The sequence below is a fragment of the Cannabis sativa genome, chromosome X (genome assembly GCF_029168945.1).
Source record: "Cannabis sativa cultivar Pink pepper isolate KNU-18-1 chromosome X, ASM2916894v1, whole genome shotgun sequence".
NCBI lineage: Eukaryota > Viridiplantae > Streptophyta > Magnoliopsida > Rosales > Cannabaceae > Cannabis > Cannabis sativa.
The window spans coordinates 75,458,293-75,476,543 of record NC_083610.1 but is presented as its reverse complement, the minus strand read 5'-3'; the positions used below and the strand labels follow the sequence as shown (position 1 = coordinate 75,476,543).

At 31.4% G+C, this 18,251-nt stretch overlaps 1 protein-coding gene across 1 annotated transcript; it reads right to left on the bottom strand.

The window, feature by feature from the left end:
* Positions 1-2,979: 2,979 nt before the first annotated feature.
* LOC115697916 (uncharacterized) lies at positions 2,980-5,435 on the bottom strand. The gene is made up of 6 exons (XM_030625092.2): positions 5,130-5,435; positions 4,486-4,613; positions 4,236-4,339; positions 4,050-4,137; positions 3,696-3,757; positions 2,980-3,419 (listed from the first exon to the last, which is right to left on the bottom strand). The coding sequence occupies exons 1-6, from the start codon at positions 5,240-5,242 to the stop codon at positions 3,267-3,269; spliced, it is 648 nt and encodes a 215-aa protein (XP_030480952.1). The 5' UTR covers positions 5,243-5,435; the 3' UTR covers positions 2,980-3,266.
* Positions 5,436-18,251: the final 12,816 nt, after the last annotated feature.

Below are 18,251 nucleotides of genomic sequence, written 5' to 3'. Positions count from 1 at the left end.
GCCTTATGCAATCATAGCTTTCATCTCTAAAGTGTCAGTTAAAGAATAATTTTGATTGATAGACATCTTAGCCCCCTTATGAAACCCAAAATTTCTTGGGGTATTTCGCTTCATAATTTAAAAATTATTTTCACTTTTTAAAAATAAAAAACTGTTTTAAAAACCAACAAAGAGTGTTTGGCCAGTTTTTTGAAAATTGAATTAAAAAAAATTAAAAATAAAAAAAACATTAAAATGTTACTATATATTTTCAAAAATATTTTTTTTATCTAACATATTTTCTTTTATGTTTTCACTCACATACCTAGTTATGGGTCTGGGGTTGAGGTTCGAAGTCTGGGTTCAAGGGCAAGTTTGGACTGGGGCCGAATTCAGGTTCGGTCCATCGCTAGGTCTGGGTCCGAAGCCAATGTTTGGAGTCCATGTCAAGGTAGGTGTGGGGTTGAGTTCGTGTTGTGGTGTGGAATATTAAAGTATTTTTTTTAGCAAAAAAAAAAAAGGGAAATTTACACAGTTTACTGTGTTTTCCCATTTTCTTTCTTTTATACTGTTACACGCCCAAAATAACTTTTATACTGTTTTTTTTTTTTTCGAAATTAAATTTATACTTTTTTTTTTCGGCTACCAACAATTTTATGTTATTGTTTTTTTTTTTTTTTATTGATTGGGATATGGGTTCAATTATTTATTTAATTTTTTATTTTAATGGATGTAAAAGTTATTATTTATTATTTTTAATATTTAATAATTATTATTTTTTGAGATAATTTAATAATTATTATTTTGATGAAAAAGTTGATGGGATGTGTCATAAAAGTGACATGTTTTACTTTTTCTTTTATTTAAATAAATTTAAAAATCACACCCCATGTCTCACTCTTTTTTTTTTTATTTAAATAGATTTAAAAATCCCACTCCCATTTCTCACGATTCAACTTCTTCATCATCTTTATCTTCTAGCTTTTCACATAAATCTCACCCTCATGTTCTAATATTCATCTTCTTCTTCAAGTTTTTTTTTTCTTCATCTTTACCGTTGTTTTAGTATTGTTTTATTTTTCATGATTTTTATTTTTTTTTCATGTTCAGTTCTTCTTCTTCATCTTCTTTTTTTTTTTTTTTTTTTTTTTTAATTTTTTGAAGTTCTTAGTTATGTTTTTTTTTTGAAAATATAAGAGTTAGTGTGGTTTTTTTTGTTCTAATTTTCTAGAACTTTTCTTGCAAATATAGTGCATTTAGTATTGAGGATGTGCACAACATAGTTAATTTTTGATCATTTTTTTCTTTTATTGTTTTTTTTGTTTTAGTATTGTTTTAGTATTGTTTTACTGTTGTTTTTCATGATTTATTTATTTGATGCCGATTTCACTGCCCTTGCTCCATCTCGCTGGAATTAATAGGTATTTTCTGGGTGTTCTCGTGTTGTTGTGATGGTTATGTCTGTGAGTGTGGAAGATGGATGCTATAAATACATTTCTTCTTCGTTCTCTTTGGCTATTTTTGTGGTTTTTTTCTTTTGGTTGTCCTATAAATATATTTGAGGAGCTCACTCACAAGAGAGTTTTGAGGTGTGTGTTTCGTTTATATTTTTCTAAGTAGTTATATTTGCTTCATTTGTTTTTGTGTTGTTTCAGTGTTGTTTTAGTAGTTTTTTTTTTATATATAATTTTCTAGGAATAGACTTGCAAATATAGTTGATTTTGCATCTGGTGTTGAGGTTGTGCAGCAGATTGTTTGTTTTTTTTAATCATTTTTTTCTTTTGTTTTGTTTGATTGTTTTAGTGTTGTTTTACCGTTGTTTTGCCATGATTATTTATTGACGTCGATTTTACTGCTTTTGTTTATTCTTGTCGAAATTAATGGTTATTTTCCGGTGTCCTGGTGTTGTTGTGGTGGTTATGTGTGTGATTGTCAAAGATGGAGGCCTCATACTTTTGTTTTGGTATTGACAGTATAAAAGAAAAAAAAAGGGGAGGACAGTATAAATGTTAATTCTGCCGTGTGGCAGTAAAATTGAAAAGTATTACCCCAAATCCAGTATTTTTGTAAAATGCCCAAAAAAAAAATAGCCAAACACAATTAAATTTTTAAATGACAAAATTATTTTCTATTCTCAATTTCGACAACACAATTCCAAAAACTGAAAACACAATCGAAAAATCTCCTAATATTCCAAAATATTTCCATTTGTATAACGATCAAAGTTGCATCAGAAAACAAAACACTTCCTTAGATCAAACCGCACTTTCAAATTCTAAGATTTTAAATGACAAAAATTTAAAATATAAAATCTCACAAGTATATAGATCATAACTTTATAACAATCTACAATTATGTTTGTCCAGATAGAATTCCAAAAAAAGAGGAAGAAGAAAAAAGACAACAAACGTTTCTAGTAGTTTAACCTTGTGTAACTTCATTTTTGTGGAAAAGAACTGAGATAGTTTATATATATTTTTAAAAAGTTGAATATAACATACTTATATTTCAAATACAAAACACTTGTAAATGTATTCTTCTCTTTTCATTACAATTCAACTTTTCAGCCAATATTTTTCATTAAAAAGTAAAGATTATAGCTGTAAATAATCACAAAAGTGATGTGGATACACAAGTTTAGCATTACTTTGTAAACCCATCTTTCTTTTTTGCATTGTTAGTCAATACACACTAGTGATTTATTCTGATTCCATTATTAAACAACTTCAATCTCCTCTCAAAATAAAATACCATTCCTATTCTTATTCTATTTTATTATAAATTCCATTCACAATGGAACCAAACATCACAAAAAGAATACCCTGAATTCTATGCCAAAAGCTTGAAAAGAAGGGTTGAGACTAGAGAACCAGCTGAATAAATGTGCACAATGCACATCAAGGAGGGCCTTTTACTTTTGTCAAGGACAAGGGAGTTGACAGTAAAAAAAAAAAATCAAGATTTTCAACCTACCATAGTAACTGTTAGTAAATTTGACCATTAAAGCACAAGTGATGATCCATATAACTAATAACTGATCATCATGATCCAATTACACAGATAAGATAAACATCCCCAATTATCTGTCTCCAATACACGAAACAGCTTTGCCCCTTACGATTTTCACCCCCGTCCTGTTTCAATTTGCATACCCTTTTCCTGCTTAACAGGTTGACAGGTACAACAGGTCGGGGAGGGGTTTAGCCATGAATCACAAACTTAAAAACAGACACTCAATGTGGGAACCTCTAGGATATCTTCTTAAGCAACTCAAAGTTTAAGAATGCTCACATGAAGTCCTCTTCCAGTTCCTGCAAGGATTTGCTCGCAGATGCAATCTGTTTGTTAGATGTCATATTTTCAGAAACCATCAATCCTTTGTAACTTCTCATTTCTGCTTGTCTCTCCTTTTCAAGTCTTTCTATCTCCTCTCGTCGCTTCTGCAAAACATTTTCATCACAAAATAAGTTCCTGGTAAGACATATTAGCCATTACATACATAGCCACAACATGTAGCAATTAATAATGAACGACTTCTGATGCTTAACAAAAGATATTAGCTTCGGAGTGCCTAGGCTGATATCAACAAACTTAATTAGGTTAGTCAACAGTGCTTATCTAAAGAGTTATACAACAATGTACTAGATATATAGACTAGTATAAATGCCATTGAATCACATAAATTCATGGGGAAAGGCTACAAATATTAAACTTACTTTCTCCCTCAGATGCAGCTTCCTCTCAGCTCTTTCTGCAGCATTCACTGCTTCTCGCTCAGCTGTAGTTGCAATACAAATAAGTGAGTGTACTTTGAAAAAAAGTTAGTCAAAGCTGTCAGGCACTGTCATTGCATAATTTGAGGGATAGGAAATCAATAATTATAGTTCCATAATTGTTATCCAAACATTTGAAAATTGTGCAGCATTTAGAAAGTTGCTATATTTCATGCCGAACTAATACTTGCAAATTCTTCTCCATACAACAATAAACTTCACTCTGAAACAGAAATACATAAACAAAAAAGAGAGAAAGAGTAAAGACTATAATTCAGGTATAATTTTTAATTTTACCTTTCAGATCAGGTGTCCTTTCCACTTTAGTCCTGTTCAATCTATTAACTATCTCATTAATCCGCTTCTCCACACGCACAGTTCGAACCTATATTTTGTTTAAAAATAGAGGACAAATATATCACTTCACATTTGCAATCAAACCAAAACAGACATAAAAGGAACACCCTCTAACATATAGCTCACCATCTTCGAATTGTAGAAACCAACTTGGCCAACATCCATGGATGCTGTTTTCTTCAAATTGGACCATGGGGTGTAAACAACCTCAATATTGTTCACTTTGTTACCTGCAAAGAAAACCCAAGTCAGAACAGATGGATTTTTTATTGAACAAGACAATTAATTCTATTACAATTTCCAAAGGGAAAAAAGAAACTTTAAACAAGCATTCATTAATCAAATTACAAGAAAGAAAAACAAGCCAAGATTTTACCTTGTATGGAATTTGCTTTGACCAGCTGTGCACAGTCTTCCAGTAATCCTTCACTTATATCATCAATGGTTTGCCCTTTATGCAGTCGAACATAAACATGGGCAGAAGACATTTTATCGACATGGAACCTGCAACAAGGTAAACAACACCAAATCAAAACATATTGTATAAACCAGAATAACCCATTTGATTCCTTCTCCATTTTCAGTTTTTCAATATCAAACACCGAAATTCTGGAACTAAGGCTAAGCACATAAATCATTAGGAGCCAAGTGTTTATATATTCAAACATGTTTAATCCGAGTATAAACATAAAAAAAAATCTCATAAAATAAAACGTGAACTTCCTTTTTAATCAACAAGTAATATATTAATAAAAAAAAAATTATGTAATTTTTTATAAAAAAAAAAAGCGAAACTTTATTTCTTGGAATTTCAAATTATGATCAAGTAAAAAGAATAAAGAAAGAAACATAATCGAAACAAAATCTTAGGAATTAGGATTATAGGAACCTTGATATACTACTACCTACCCAGTAGAATATGCAATCAAAAATCGAAAACCCATCAAGATTTACATCAAATTATTGAGAAAAAAAAAAAGAAAGAAATTGCGAAAGAGAAAAAAGGAAGATTTTTTTTACCAAATGTCTTCAGGGAAACCGTACTTGATGAGCTCTTCGTTCTCGTGCTTGTCGAGACCCATGAAAATCGTATAGTCTCCGGCCTCTGGTCTGGCTTTGAAGTAGAAAACCATCGCGTTTCTGAACCAGCGAGACCGAGAGAGAGAGAGAGACAGAGAGAGAGAGAGAGAGAGAGAGAAACCTTGCCAATTGGAAGGGTAAAGGGAAGGGTTGAGTCGAGACGAGAGAGAGAGTGCGACAGAGACCTTGACTTGACATTTTAGAAAGAAATGTAGTTCGTTCAATTCTGGGTTGGCTGGGCCGAAGAACTACTTTGGGCCTTCAGACAAAAGTTTGGCCCAAATACTACTATAACTAAAGAGAAATGTAAGTAAATGACTTTATTTCTCTCTAGATAGTTAATGTCCCTTTTTTAAAATAATAAAGGTGCCGTTTGATAACACTTTTGTTTTCTAATTTTTTAATCAAAAAATGAAAGTAAAATTTTTGTTTTTTAAAATTCTGCTTTTGAAAAACAAAAATACGTTCTGTAACTACTTTTGTTTTTCAATTTTAAAAACAAAAAACAAAAGTGTATTCTGTAAAGTTCATTTTTATTTTAATTTTTTGATTTTATTTACGTCAGGTCTAGGTCCGGGATCGGATTTGGGTTCAAGTCAGAGACCGGGTTCAGCGCCAGGGCCGTGGGGGGATTTAGGTCTGGGTCTGATCGAAGTCCAAGATATTGATTAAGAAAAAAAATTGTTTAAAAAAATATTGAAAGTGATTTTTTTTTTTGTTTTTAAAATTTTGATTCTCAATTAAAAAATTGAAAGTAAAAATAGTTTTACAAAACATATTTTTGAAAAATATTTTCACTTTTTCAATTTTAAAAACAAAAAAACTGATTAAAAAAGTGTTACCAAACGGCACCAAAGCAAATGTTCTTTTTTACTTTTTAATACCTAAAATACCATTCATTATATAAAAGGTATTATATGTTTTATTCCTTTAATAAAAATTATGAAAAACAATAAATCAAAATTTCTAAATTTTTGTCAACTATTTTTTCATTATATAAAAGGTATTATATATTTTATTCTTTTAGATTTTGCTGTTGTTTGTTGTCTAATATGTTATTTAACCATATAATTAATTTTTTATTAATATATCGTATGATATACAAACAATATATCTTAAACCAATATACATATATCACAAACTTAAACTAATATACTATTAAATGAATTGTTTTCACAATATACAGTAGCATACAAAAACTATATATCACAATCATAAGCAGATATACCATAATCAAAAATTAATATACTACCAGTATAGTGAAAAAAAATTTATACAAAATACTTAATTTAATATTCAACAAGTTTTTTTTTCTTGTTCTTTCCTTCATGAAATACCAATGAACATAAAATCAATATACCCCAGTAAAATATAACTATACTTCATACTTAAATTAATATTTAATAGTTTTTTTTCTTTATATCCTTCACGATATACATATCACTGTTATCACATACAAACGATATACCTTAGACCAATACAAATATACCATAAACTTAAACTAATATACTATTAAATGATTTTTTTCCACGATATATAATAGCATATAAAAACTATATTCTGCAATCATAAGCAGAAATACTATAGTGAAAAATAATATACCACCAATATAGTGGAAAATATATATACTAAAAACTTAATTTAATATTCCATATGTTTTTTTTTCTTTCCTTCATGATATACTAATGAACATAAAGACAATATTTCCTAGTGAAATATAACTATACCTCAAACTTAAACTAATATTCCATATTTTTTAATTTCCGTCTTTCCTTCATTATATACCATAGCACATTAAAATAATATACTACAATCTTAAACTAATATACTACCTTTCAGTTATTTTTAATATATTATTGCACATAAAAACGATATACTATTCTGCAAAATAACTATACCAAACACTTAATTATTCAAGGTTATAATTGTAATTTTATCATCAAATTTTTAACTAAAAGGACATTTTATTAATTTTTTTTAAAAAAAGGGACATTTATTAACTTAATTGTTAGATTTAGGGCCATTTTGCATCTTGACCCATAAGTAAATTGACAATGTTGAGAGATTGTTGGGCTCTTAATATCATAAAAAAGGATGAGGAAAGCCTTTTTTTTTTAGGGATAAGCTGAGAAATACCTCTTTTTTGTATCCATTAATCAAAAATACCATCAAATTATATTTCATTAAAATATACCCACTTTTATAAGTGGGTTGCCCAATGCACCCTCACCCTCTACCCATGTCTAACATATAATTTACATTAATATAAGAGTATAATAAGGACATCATCTATAAAAATATAGAAATAAAGGTAAAAATTAAAAATGGGTATACAATGTAATTTTCTCTCTTTTTTATCTATTAATGTAAAATACTCTCATATTATATTTCATTAAAATGTATCAACTTTTATGAGTAGTTTGTTCAATATATCCTTACTCTCTACTTAAGTCTAGCACATAATTTAAGGTATATCTCAAAAACATGAAAATAGGAGAGTTCTATTTACACCCCATAAAATGATAAATTCATCACATTATTAAAAAAATATATACTTAAATAATTTTTAAAAATTACTCTTAATATTTTTTTTTTAAAAAAAAAATTCCTCACATTATTTTATGTTAATTTCAATAGTTATTTTAATTTTATTTTCATAATTTTTTCTAACTCATGTATATATATATTTATTTATTTATAAGAAAATTTCATATAATTTTTTATTTTAACTTTTTTGCCATAATATTTAAAATATAATTTATTTTTATTTGATAGGTATATATTTTTAAGAATATGAATTGGAAGAAAAACTTAAAAATTTTAGTACAATTTAAAATATAAATTTTATATAAAATAAAAATTATTAAAATAGGGTGTCTTTAGAAATTTCTGGGATGTAAATAAAATTTATCATAAAAATAAAGGTAAAAATTAAAACGTGTAGTAAAATAGGTATACAATGTAATTTCATCTAAAACATGTCTTTCTCTCTTTCCTTTTCATTTCTTTTTTTTTTTTAAAAAATTATGTTCTCAATAGAAAGAAACATATGCAAAATAAAAAAAAATAAAAAAAGGGGAAAATCAACTGTACATCAACAAATTGCATCAATGAATAATAAATAATGATACTTATCACCGCAACTTAAAATATGCTAATAATTTTTTTTTCCTCAAAAAATGTGCTAATAATAATTTAAAATAGAAAACTTTACAAAACTTTAGGTGGCACTTTTTCTTTTTACTCTTTTACAGATTTTCTTTTTAATATATTTTTACAGATTGTACTTTTTTTAATTTCTTTTGCTGAAAATAATGTTATTTTCACGTTACAGAAATATAATATAATGTTTTAACATCGTAAAATAACATTTTATTAGATGTTGAAATTAACAAATAAAAGATAATGATGTTGAAATTAAAAAAATTATCTTTTTGTTCATTGGAGTTAGGGACGGACCCATTCACAATAATGTAGCCCCCACTAACAAAAATACTGTCTTTTAAAAAAATTAAATGTAAATTTTTCAATTTAATAATTATAAACCAAAATAGTAGAATAGCCCCCATAAAATTAGATAAATTTAATAAGAGTATTATAATGTAGTTATAAATATTTTTTTATGATAAATAAGTCCCCACAAAGTAAAAATCCTGGGTCCGTCACTGATTGGAGTCTCTTAACAAAGAAACTTAGATTAATTTGATATAAAGAATATATAAATCAACTTATAATATACCAAAGAAACACTACAAAACAACATAACATAAACTGAAAAAATATACTCAATTAGAAATTAACAAGACATCTACCCTAAAATATACCTAAGGAAACTAAATATAAATTAAAAATATTATAACAACGGAAGCTATATCCAAAATAAATTAAATTTTCCAAATGAACAAAAAATGAATGAAAGGCGAAGAGGGAAATTTATAATTATTTTCAAAATGTGAGTGAATTCTTTTATTTATTTTTCTTAAAAAAACTGACAAAATCCTATAACTATCATAGTTTGGGACAGTAAAAATTCTAATTAATTCTTAAAAATTGATAGTAAGACGGAGCTAACCTAACAACAAAAAGCTTAACTCTTCGCTCTCTGATATACTTACATATAAACTTAAACCTTATTTAGAACTCAAATAGCTTTAATTTTTGTTGTTTTTTTATGCATATATATCCATTATAAGTATATATCCTCCATATTCTTCTTCTATGCCAAGCATAAGGTAAGACACAAATTCATGAATTTCGAACACATATATTAAATAATAAAAAAATCATTTATTAAAATTAACGTGTTTAATGAAAGTTCCTTTAAACTTGATTTTTGGACAAAAAATACTAGCGATGATACTGCTAAAACTTAATTTTTACGCAAAAAAAAAAAAGCTTTAACAATAGTATCATGAAAATTTAATTTTGACGCAAAAAAAAATAATAGTAATTGATACTTAATAATGTTTTAGGAACAATAACATCAAAACTTTTAGTTTTGAGGGAAAAACTATGGGTTTAAGATGGTTTGTGATGAAATGTGATAATAGCTTTGGTGAGACATAATTTTTCACATTTGAAGCAATGTTTTATTTATTTATTTATTTGAAATCTATACATTTAGAATATGCATTATCTTAAATATAGAGTGAAGAACAAGAAATTTGAGTTACATTATGCCTTAATTTTTTTTTAATCAAATCTCATCATAAATTATCGCAAAATTTTTTATCGTTCTTGCCTCAAAACATAATTTTCATTACCATCGCTAAGCATCAATTTACTATATTTTCACCTGAAATATCACTTCTCATGACACCATCATTCAGCATTGCTTTTGCATAAAGAAGTCAAGTTCTAACTACATCATTGTTAAAGTATTAGCTTTAATAAAAGAAATCTGTAATTTAATGGCACCATCGAGAGGCATCGAAATATTATCGTTTTGAATATTTATGTAGTTTTAAGTTGTAGTTTACTTTTTATTTATTTATTATTTTTTTAAGGAAGTCGTGGTTTATTTTTATTTTTTTTTGAACAATGAACTAAATTTCATTGAAAAAAAATAAGCGTTCAGTACATCAAAAAAGAAAGAAGGAAAATCCTCCATTCAAACTAGCTCACCATCCACCCTAAGTGCGCGCACAACTAATTCACGAGCAGCCATATTGGCCGACTGACGAACATGAATCAGGGACGCCTCAAGAAACTTAAATAGTAGACTAGAAATATCATCTAAAAGAGAACCAAGGTCATTACAAAGAGAAGATCTTTTAGGAAAAGCATAAATCACAGCTAGGCAATCAGACTCAATAGAATGGAGAGGGAGACCAATTCCAAGCGACCAATCCAACGCTACCATAATAGTTATTGCCTCAACTTGGATAACTATAAAATTCTCCACAAAACCAACATAGAACATAATAAGTTTCACCTCAAGATAATAAACTAAAAAAATAATAAAAGCTAGTAAAATGTAGAATAAAATAAATATTGAGTCTATTATGGACAGAAGGGAAACCTCCCTTCGTCCTTACAATCCACATAAACATTGAACCCAACCTCATACCTTAATTGGAAGCGTGAGAAACAACGTCATAGAAAATTTCTAAATCAGCAAAACATTAATTAAAAGTACCATTACCAAATAAAGATTTCGACATGCATGCCATCACTAATCCTTGTGAGTTTAGAATAATTGCTCCAATTCTAATTGTATCACTTTTATCATCCACGGATGCATCCACATTCAATTTAAAGGTCCCCAATGGTGGAGTGACCCACCTTGACGTTGATGTGCAAATAATCTTCTCTTTTAAACTGGCGATATGTTGGATACTGTTAAATTCATCAGAAAGGGATTGAATACATGAAACTATAACTTCAGGAGAACGAATTTAGTGTCCATGCACTACTTTGTTTCGCTCTCCCCAAATATACCAAGCTGCCACAAGGAATACTTCAAATTCTGTTTGTGATAACACTTCAGATGCTTTAATGATTATTTGTTGAAAAGAAACTTCGATAGAGAGACTATTTAAGAGTTTGAACTTTAATAATTTCCACAAAAAAATAGCATGGCTATTCGTATCCGAATTGTAACCACATAGTGGACAGTTGGAATGGTCAATAATATTCCTTTTCTTCAAACCAACATTAGTAGGAAGTATCTCATGAAAGCCTCGCCATACGAAGTTTAAAATCTTTTTAAGTAAATGCATCCTCCAAAATCTCTTCCACCAAACTGAAAATACATCTTTGGAAGGAGATTGAGTAGACAAATCAAAGTAGAAGCCACAACATAACCACTTTTAACGGAATAAGAACCATCCGACGTAAAATGCCAAAGCCATGAATGAGCCTTAGGAAACTTTCCAAGAGGTATAGAACCAATTCATTGTTGATCCGCGACGTTAAACAATTGTCGAATCATAGGTAAATTCCACACCCTTCTCGTATCATCTATTAAATCTTTGAACAATAAATTTGGATGTGTAATACTATTGGATGAAAGTAAAAATAAATATGGCTAAGGTAGCCAAGGATCTTTAAATACCAATATAGAGTCTCTTGTTCCTACTCTTTTTCGGATTCTTTTTTTAAGGAGAGAGCGGCCCCAAATAATACTACGCCATATATAATTAGGGGATCTTCCAACTGTAAAAAATATTCAAAATGAGACCAATTTAAATAAAGAAGTAATAAAGAACCTCACGAGTTAAATTGATAAAAATAAAGTTACCAACTATACTAAAAAATAGTATTAGTTAACCACTTAGACAAATGAAGAAATTAAAGACTACCACAATGAGTCGTAGTTTAATTTTGAATATAAAAACATTAAAAATATTATTTTTTTTAAAAAAAAAACCTGCATGACCTTTTTTTTTTATCATTATTTATGAAATTAGTGTTTTTATAGTGGAATTTATGGTCTAGGAATTTTTGCTTTGGTGAGAGAGAAGGAAAGCATAGTGGGAGAATAATAGATATTACAGTAGACAAATTTGGCAAAAACTCATTGGAAGGCATACTTTTGTAGTAATTATTAAAGTTAGCACTTAGCATATAAAATAAGAAAAGTGTTGAAACACAATCTCCTAGTTAATTTCTTTTTTAACCTTTGTCCCTAAAGACATATGATAAAGTATTTTTTTTTTAATTTTTTTTTATTTTACCGGTGTTCATTGTAGTTACGAATTACGATACCACTCTTTTAAATATTTTATTAACAAGCGTAGTAAACTAATATCATGAACAACTTTGTTAGTACGTTAAATTATTAATATTTATACTTTTGAGGATAGTCGTTGAAAAAGTGGATGACCGTAACACTTGGTATTGAAATGCATAATTGTTGAGTAAATTGATACTGAAAATAAAACACGAACGCACTACAAACATCTTACTTTTAGTCACAATAAAATTTGTGATTAAAAGTAAAAAAGTTGTGACTAATCATAAATTATTATTCATATGTTTTGACTAAAAGGTCCGTAGCTAAAGGTATTAGTCACAAAAATTACAATTTATTGTGACTAAATGTATTTTTAGTCAGAATACTTATTGTGACTAAAACTAAATTAGTGACAACTTATGTCTAAATGCTATGTTTTAGTCACAAGTAATTTTTTGTTGTGACTAAAAGTCACATTTAGTCACAAAAAATTTATGTTGTGACTAAAAAGTTATCACTAAAAGTAGCAATTTTTTGTAGTGACGATATTATCGAATGGAATTTTTGAGTTGAGTTACAAATTACGTCGATCTCTTTAAGTTGTTCTGGCACTGCCCAGGAATGTGCAAGCAGTCGGATATTGTGGGTCATCCCAAGGATAAAACAACTCAGTTTTCGTACACTGTATCGGAAAACCACTGCACTATAGCTAACCGTCAAATACACCCTGAAAATATATATCGCAGATGGAAAATTTTGGTAGTGAAAATTGAGTTTTTTTTTTCTCGGTATGAAAAGATGTGTTTCTTCCTTTAATTCAATCACATTATATAGACCAATAGAATGAAAAATTATAACATGAAGAAGAATGTTTTGTGAATCCTAGAGAGTAGTTGTTGAACGTGTCCCACGAACTGATACGATCAAGCAATCAATTTCAATTAGACACGTTTCTCAAATAAATTAAATAATAAAAATAATTACTTTATTAAATAATTTTTTTTGTAAAAAATAAAGTGTCACACCACACCAACCAGTCTCGAATCGAACAGGTCGCGCGCACGTGGTGGGTCAAGTATGTATCCTCACCCATTTGCACAAAATTGGGTACCCCTTGGGGCCTTGTCCCAAGTGCCAAAGTTGTACCTTATATACCCTTATAAACAAGGGCTCATATCCCATGTGGGACTCATTCTATTTCACACATACTAGGACACTCTCATTTTGTAAAAAATTCATTAACTTTGTAAAAAGTTCCAGCGATCCTCCACTTGAATTTTTAAAAAATATTTTCATCTAACAGTATCATTCAACAATAAGATTGAGCATAAACAAAGGTATCTTTCGATTTGAACATCTACATAATGAATACGATTTAGATTTTACTAGAGTGACCTGTATAGTCTTAAACTCTATCTCTTACATCATACCATGCAATAACCTTTTCAAGGGTGTAGTCAAAAGCCCGTGCATTAATGGCCATGCACGTCTATCCCAGTATACTGAACGCTCTAAAAATTTTATCCAAAATTTCACACGAAGCGGCCCCACTCCCATATTCACATAGGTGACTCTATCAAGAGTACTCCTGTAGCTCGGCACTCCACTCCACTTGGAGTATAGAACTCATTAAGAGCTTCCATTAACTCAACCTTAAATTGCTTCAGCAATTCATGCTTCTGAATAATTATAGCATGATCTCTTTTTTATCACTTCATAACTTGTTATTATCCATTGAACCTATTTCTTGGGATCTCCAGTATATAGGCCGGGTTGCCATTATGAGTGATTCATCAATTTAAGGGCAATAGTCCCATTCCTTTTGATGTTTTAAGGATTTTCTCTCTAGCTAAACCTTTTGTCGAAGGATCAGCCAAGTTATCATCAGTGCGTACATGATCCACTCTAACAATTCCTATTGAGAGAAACTCTCTAACTGTGCTTACGACGTATTTGTAGTCTCTTACTGTTGTATTAACGATTCTTAACTTTTGCAATAGTCACAGCACTATCGCAATGGATCAACACAACCGGAATAGGTCTTCCCATAAAGGAATCTCAGCTAGCAAGCTTCTCAGCCAACCTGCTTCTTCACTAGCAGTAACTAGTACAATCATTTCAGACTCCATTGTAGATTGCGCCAAAATAGTCTGTTTCTTAGACTTCCATGAAACAGCTGCACCAGCTATGCTAAAAATATAGCCACTGGTTGCCTTGGAGTAATCTAATAAAGTGTTCCAATCATCATCATTGTACCTTTCAAAGAAAATTAAAAAATTCTGATAATGTAATTTAAGGTTCAAGGTTCTTTTGAGGTATCTCATGACCATCTCAATAGCATGTCAATGTTCTACACTAGGTCTACTAGTAAATTTGCATAATAATCCCACGACATAGGTGATGTAGGGTATATTATAGACTAAAATATATTATATTTTAATTAAAAAATAAGTAATTAGTTTATGAATTATATAGATAGATATTTTCTAGGTAGAATTTTGGTATTTTTCTAGATATATTTAATTAAATAAAAAATTAATATTTAAGTTGATTTATTCAAGACACTTAAATATTTGATATTTTTCTTAAGATATTTAATTAAATAAGAAAATTATACTTATGTTGAAAATTAATTTATTTAATTTTAGAACAACATAAACTTGAATTATTTTTTCAGTTTTATTTTATTTTATTTTAATGTGGAATTTCGAAAATGTATTTTTTATAATACATTGGGTTTCGAATTCTGATATATATTGTTGACCGAGGTTTTCGGCAACCAATAAAATATTATAAGATTAAAGAGCTGTAAGAAATTAAGAGAAGGATTTTTACGTGGTTGGGGCGTTAATGAGCCTTAGTCCACGAGTCTGTGTATTTATGAGTGTATTAAATACAGAGAATGTTCTTGGTGAGTATTTACTCTTCTTGCACTTATGCAACCCAAAATTCTCGACCTCATTTAATGAGCTTTGAGGGGGTATTTATAGTGTTTTTGGTGGGGTGATTCCCAGGATTATAGTACATGTATTTCTGTAACTATCCATAAAGTTGGTTATTCCCAATGAATATACCATGGGTTATGCATGGTCAAATCCATAGGTGTTGTAGGGTTTTTATGTGGAATATCCTTATTGCCTTTTGACAGACGTGACTCTTCGCAGTGTAGCCGTCAATAGACTTAAGTGATCATAGCTTCGTAGGTGCAGATTGGGGGTTGTGTCGTCAGACTTTATTGCGTGTGGCAGTCCCAACACATTTCCTCCCATGCAGCATTAAATGCGAGATGACTGCTCAGGGGAAGCCTGACACCTCCCGGAGATGCTTTGATGTTACTTAGGCCTCCGGGAGCATAGGGGGCTCCAGATGCCTTCTCCGGGAGGTAGGTCTCGGAAGACGCCTTTCTCCATCAAGACTTAGCAATTAATTTAAATGTTAAGATCTTTTGGTCCACGTGTCCCTGTTCGGTTGGTCCACGTGTATTGGGCAAAATCAGGGGCTACATTTACCCCCAAGCCTTATTTATTTGAAAAATAAGGCTTGTTCAAGTGCCTCCTGTTGACTCCTCGGTTTCCTGGCATGTGCTTTGGGCGCGTGAAGGTGCATTTAATGATCACCATTAATGCAGCGATTCACTTTTTGCAGGCATCGATTCGTTTTATGCCCATTGATTGATACGGCGCATTAATGTGTGTCAGACGGATACTCAAACGTTTCCACCGCTTTAATTACGAATCAATCCAACCGTTGATTCTTGGGAATTCGAATCGTGCGCCTCCCCAGCCGTTCGATTGGTAGGTGATTGTGCCTGTTCCACATGCACCTTGGCCTATAAAAACCACCACCTTTCCTTCAATTGGTTACTTTCATCCTTTCGCCAAGTTTCTTCGAGTTTCCCAGAGAGAAAGAAATCCTCAGACCAGAAAACCTTCAAACACTTTATAGATTTCTTTGCTAACCTTTGCTCGTTACTGTCAGTCTACATTTCTTTGTTGATCAACAGCAACCCCTAGTTTCAACACTTCATGTAAGTTTCTCGCATCCCTCACTTTACAGTTTGGTGTTCATGGCATGCTTTACTGTTTATTTGTTTTTCTGGGTTTAGTGTTTGAAGTTTCTGGGAATGTTTCACCTTGAGTTTTTACGTAATACGTCTAGATTTTCCTTCTCTGGTGTTAGGGTCACTCTTGTTACACATCATTACTATTTTTTGTAAAGGCCCATATACTCTTTGTGTGATGGCCTTCAAGGGCATAGAGAAGACTTTGTCTTTCTCGATTTTCTGCCCCTCCTCTTCCCTTTTTCTTATATGCGCAATGTCACTATCTGTGAGATTTTTGCACCCGACTTTTGTCGAGGAAATCCTTCTAGGGTTTTCTTGTTGACAGTCGTCCGGAGGGGGCACCTCTTTCCAGCAGTTAGGGGACCCCCATTCCCTTTTTTGATTTACGGTTTGGTATGGGGCCTAATTGCTGGAATTTTAACTCTTTTTCAGAACCAAAATGTCTGCATCCGGTTCCAAATCTTCCAAGAAGGGAGGGAAGCGTCTGGCTACCCTGGAAGAAGTCATGGTGGGTCCCGTTGCCCAGGAGGGGTATAGACCCCGTGCCACGGGATGGGAAGCGGCCGAGCTTCACTCTACTTTGACATGCCCTCACCAACTGGAGAACATCGTGGAGGTGGCTGGTATCAAGCCCTCGACGTCCGGGACGTACCATCGGCCGCCCCGAGATGCGGAGACCCCTAACCACAATTACGGAGGCTTCGGGGCTTGGAGCCAGACGCATCTGATGACCGGGGCTATGCTTCCCCTTCAAGATTATTTTATTAATTTCCTTGTATTTGTCGGCCTTGCGCCATACCAACTTATTCCTCAAGCTTATCGCCTGCTTTCAGGCTCATTTATTTTTTACTCCGCCCGGGGATGGGGCTCTCCCAGTCCGGCGGAGATTTTGTATTTTTACGAACTTGTTTCTGTCCCCAAGAAAGGGGACAAACTTAAGGATGGTTTTTACGGCTTCCGGGCCCACCCTTCGAATGATGGTGTGGTCCCTTATAACCAGCAAAAACATGTCAAGGAGTATCGCCATCGCTTTTTCTTCTCCTCCGGGTTCCGAGCTGTGGAGCACCCGGAGCTCCTTAAATAAGGCATGCTGAGTCATCAGGGTAATTTCATTGGGAGGAGCTCTCGGTATGTTCGCGAACCTTTGGCACGAATCTTATTTCTGGATGTAGTCTATGCAATCTATTTTCATTGTTGGCCAGAAGTACCCCTGTCTCAATATTTTCTTTGAGAGACTGGGTCCTCTTGTATGATCTCCACAGAACCCTTCTGTTAGGCTAAAATTAGTCTAAGTTTCGGGTCATATTTTGGGTTAGTTTTCACTCTTTGTTTCTAGTTTTAGGGCTATTTTACGCTTGATTCTTTTGTTTCAGGTCCTTGGGTGTTTAAAGAGAGTATGTACAAGAATTGAGGACAAGTGGTGAAGGAATCGAGAAGAAAAACCAAATATTGTGTCGCTGCCTGTTCCAGTCGCGACGGGGAATTTTCCAGTCGCGACGGGAACTGGCAGAAACTTTTTCAAGAATTCAAAGTTTAACCCCGTCGCGACGGGGACCCCAGTGACGGGATTTTTGGGCAGTTTCGTAATTTCACAAATTTTTAAGTTGAAACTTGGTTTAAATAGTGAGAGTTCGTGAAAATTAGGGATTATTCAGAATTAGAACCCTAGAAACAAAGAAGGAGGCTAGAAGAGCGGCTTGTGGCGACCCGGATCAATTGCTTCAACTAGTTCTTTCTCTTCTCTTTAATTTTTCTATGTTCTTTTCTATTTCAATGTTAATTATGGATTTGATTATGGATGTTTTGAACTAAACTCCTATTT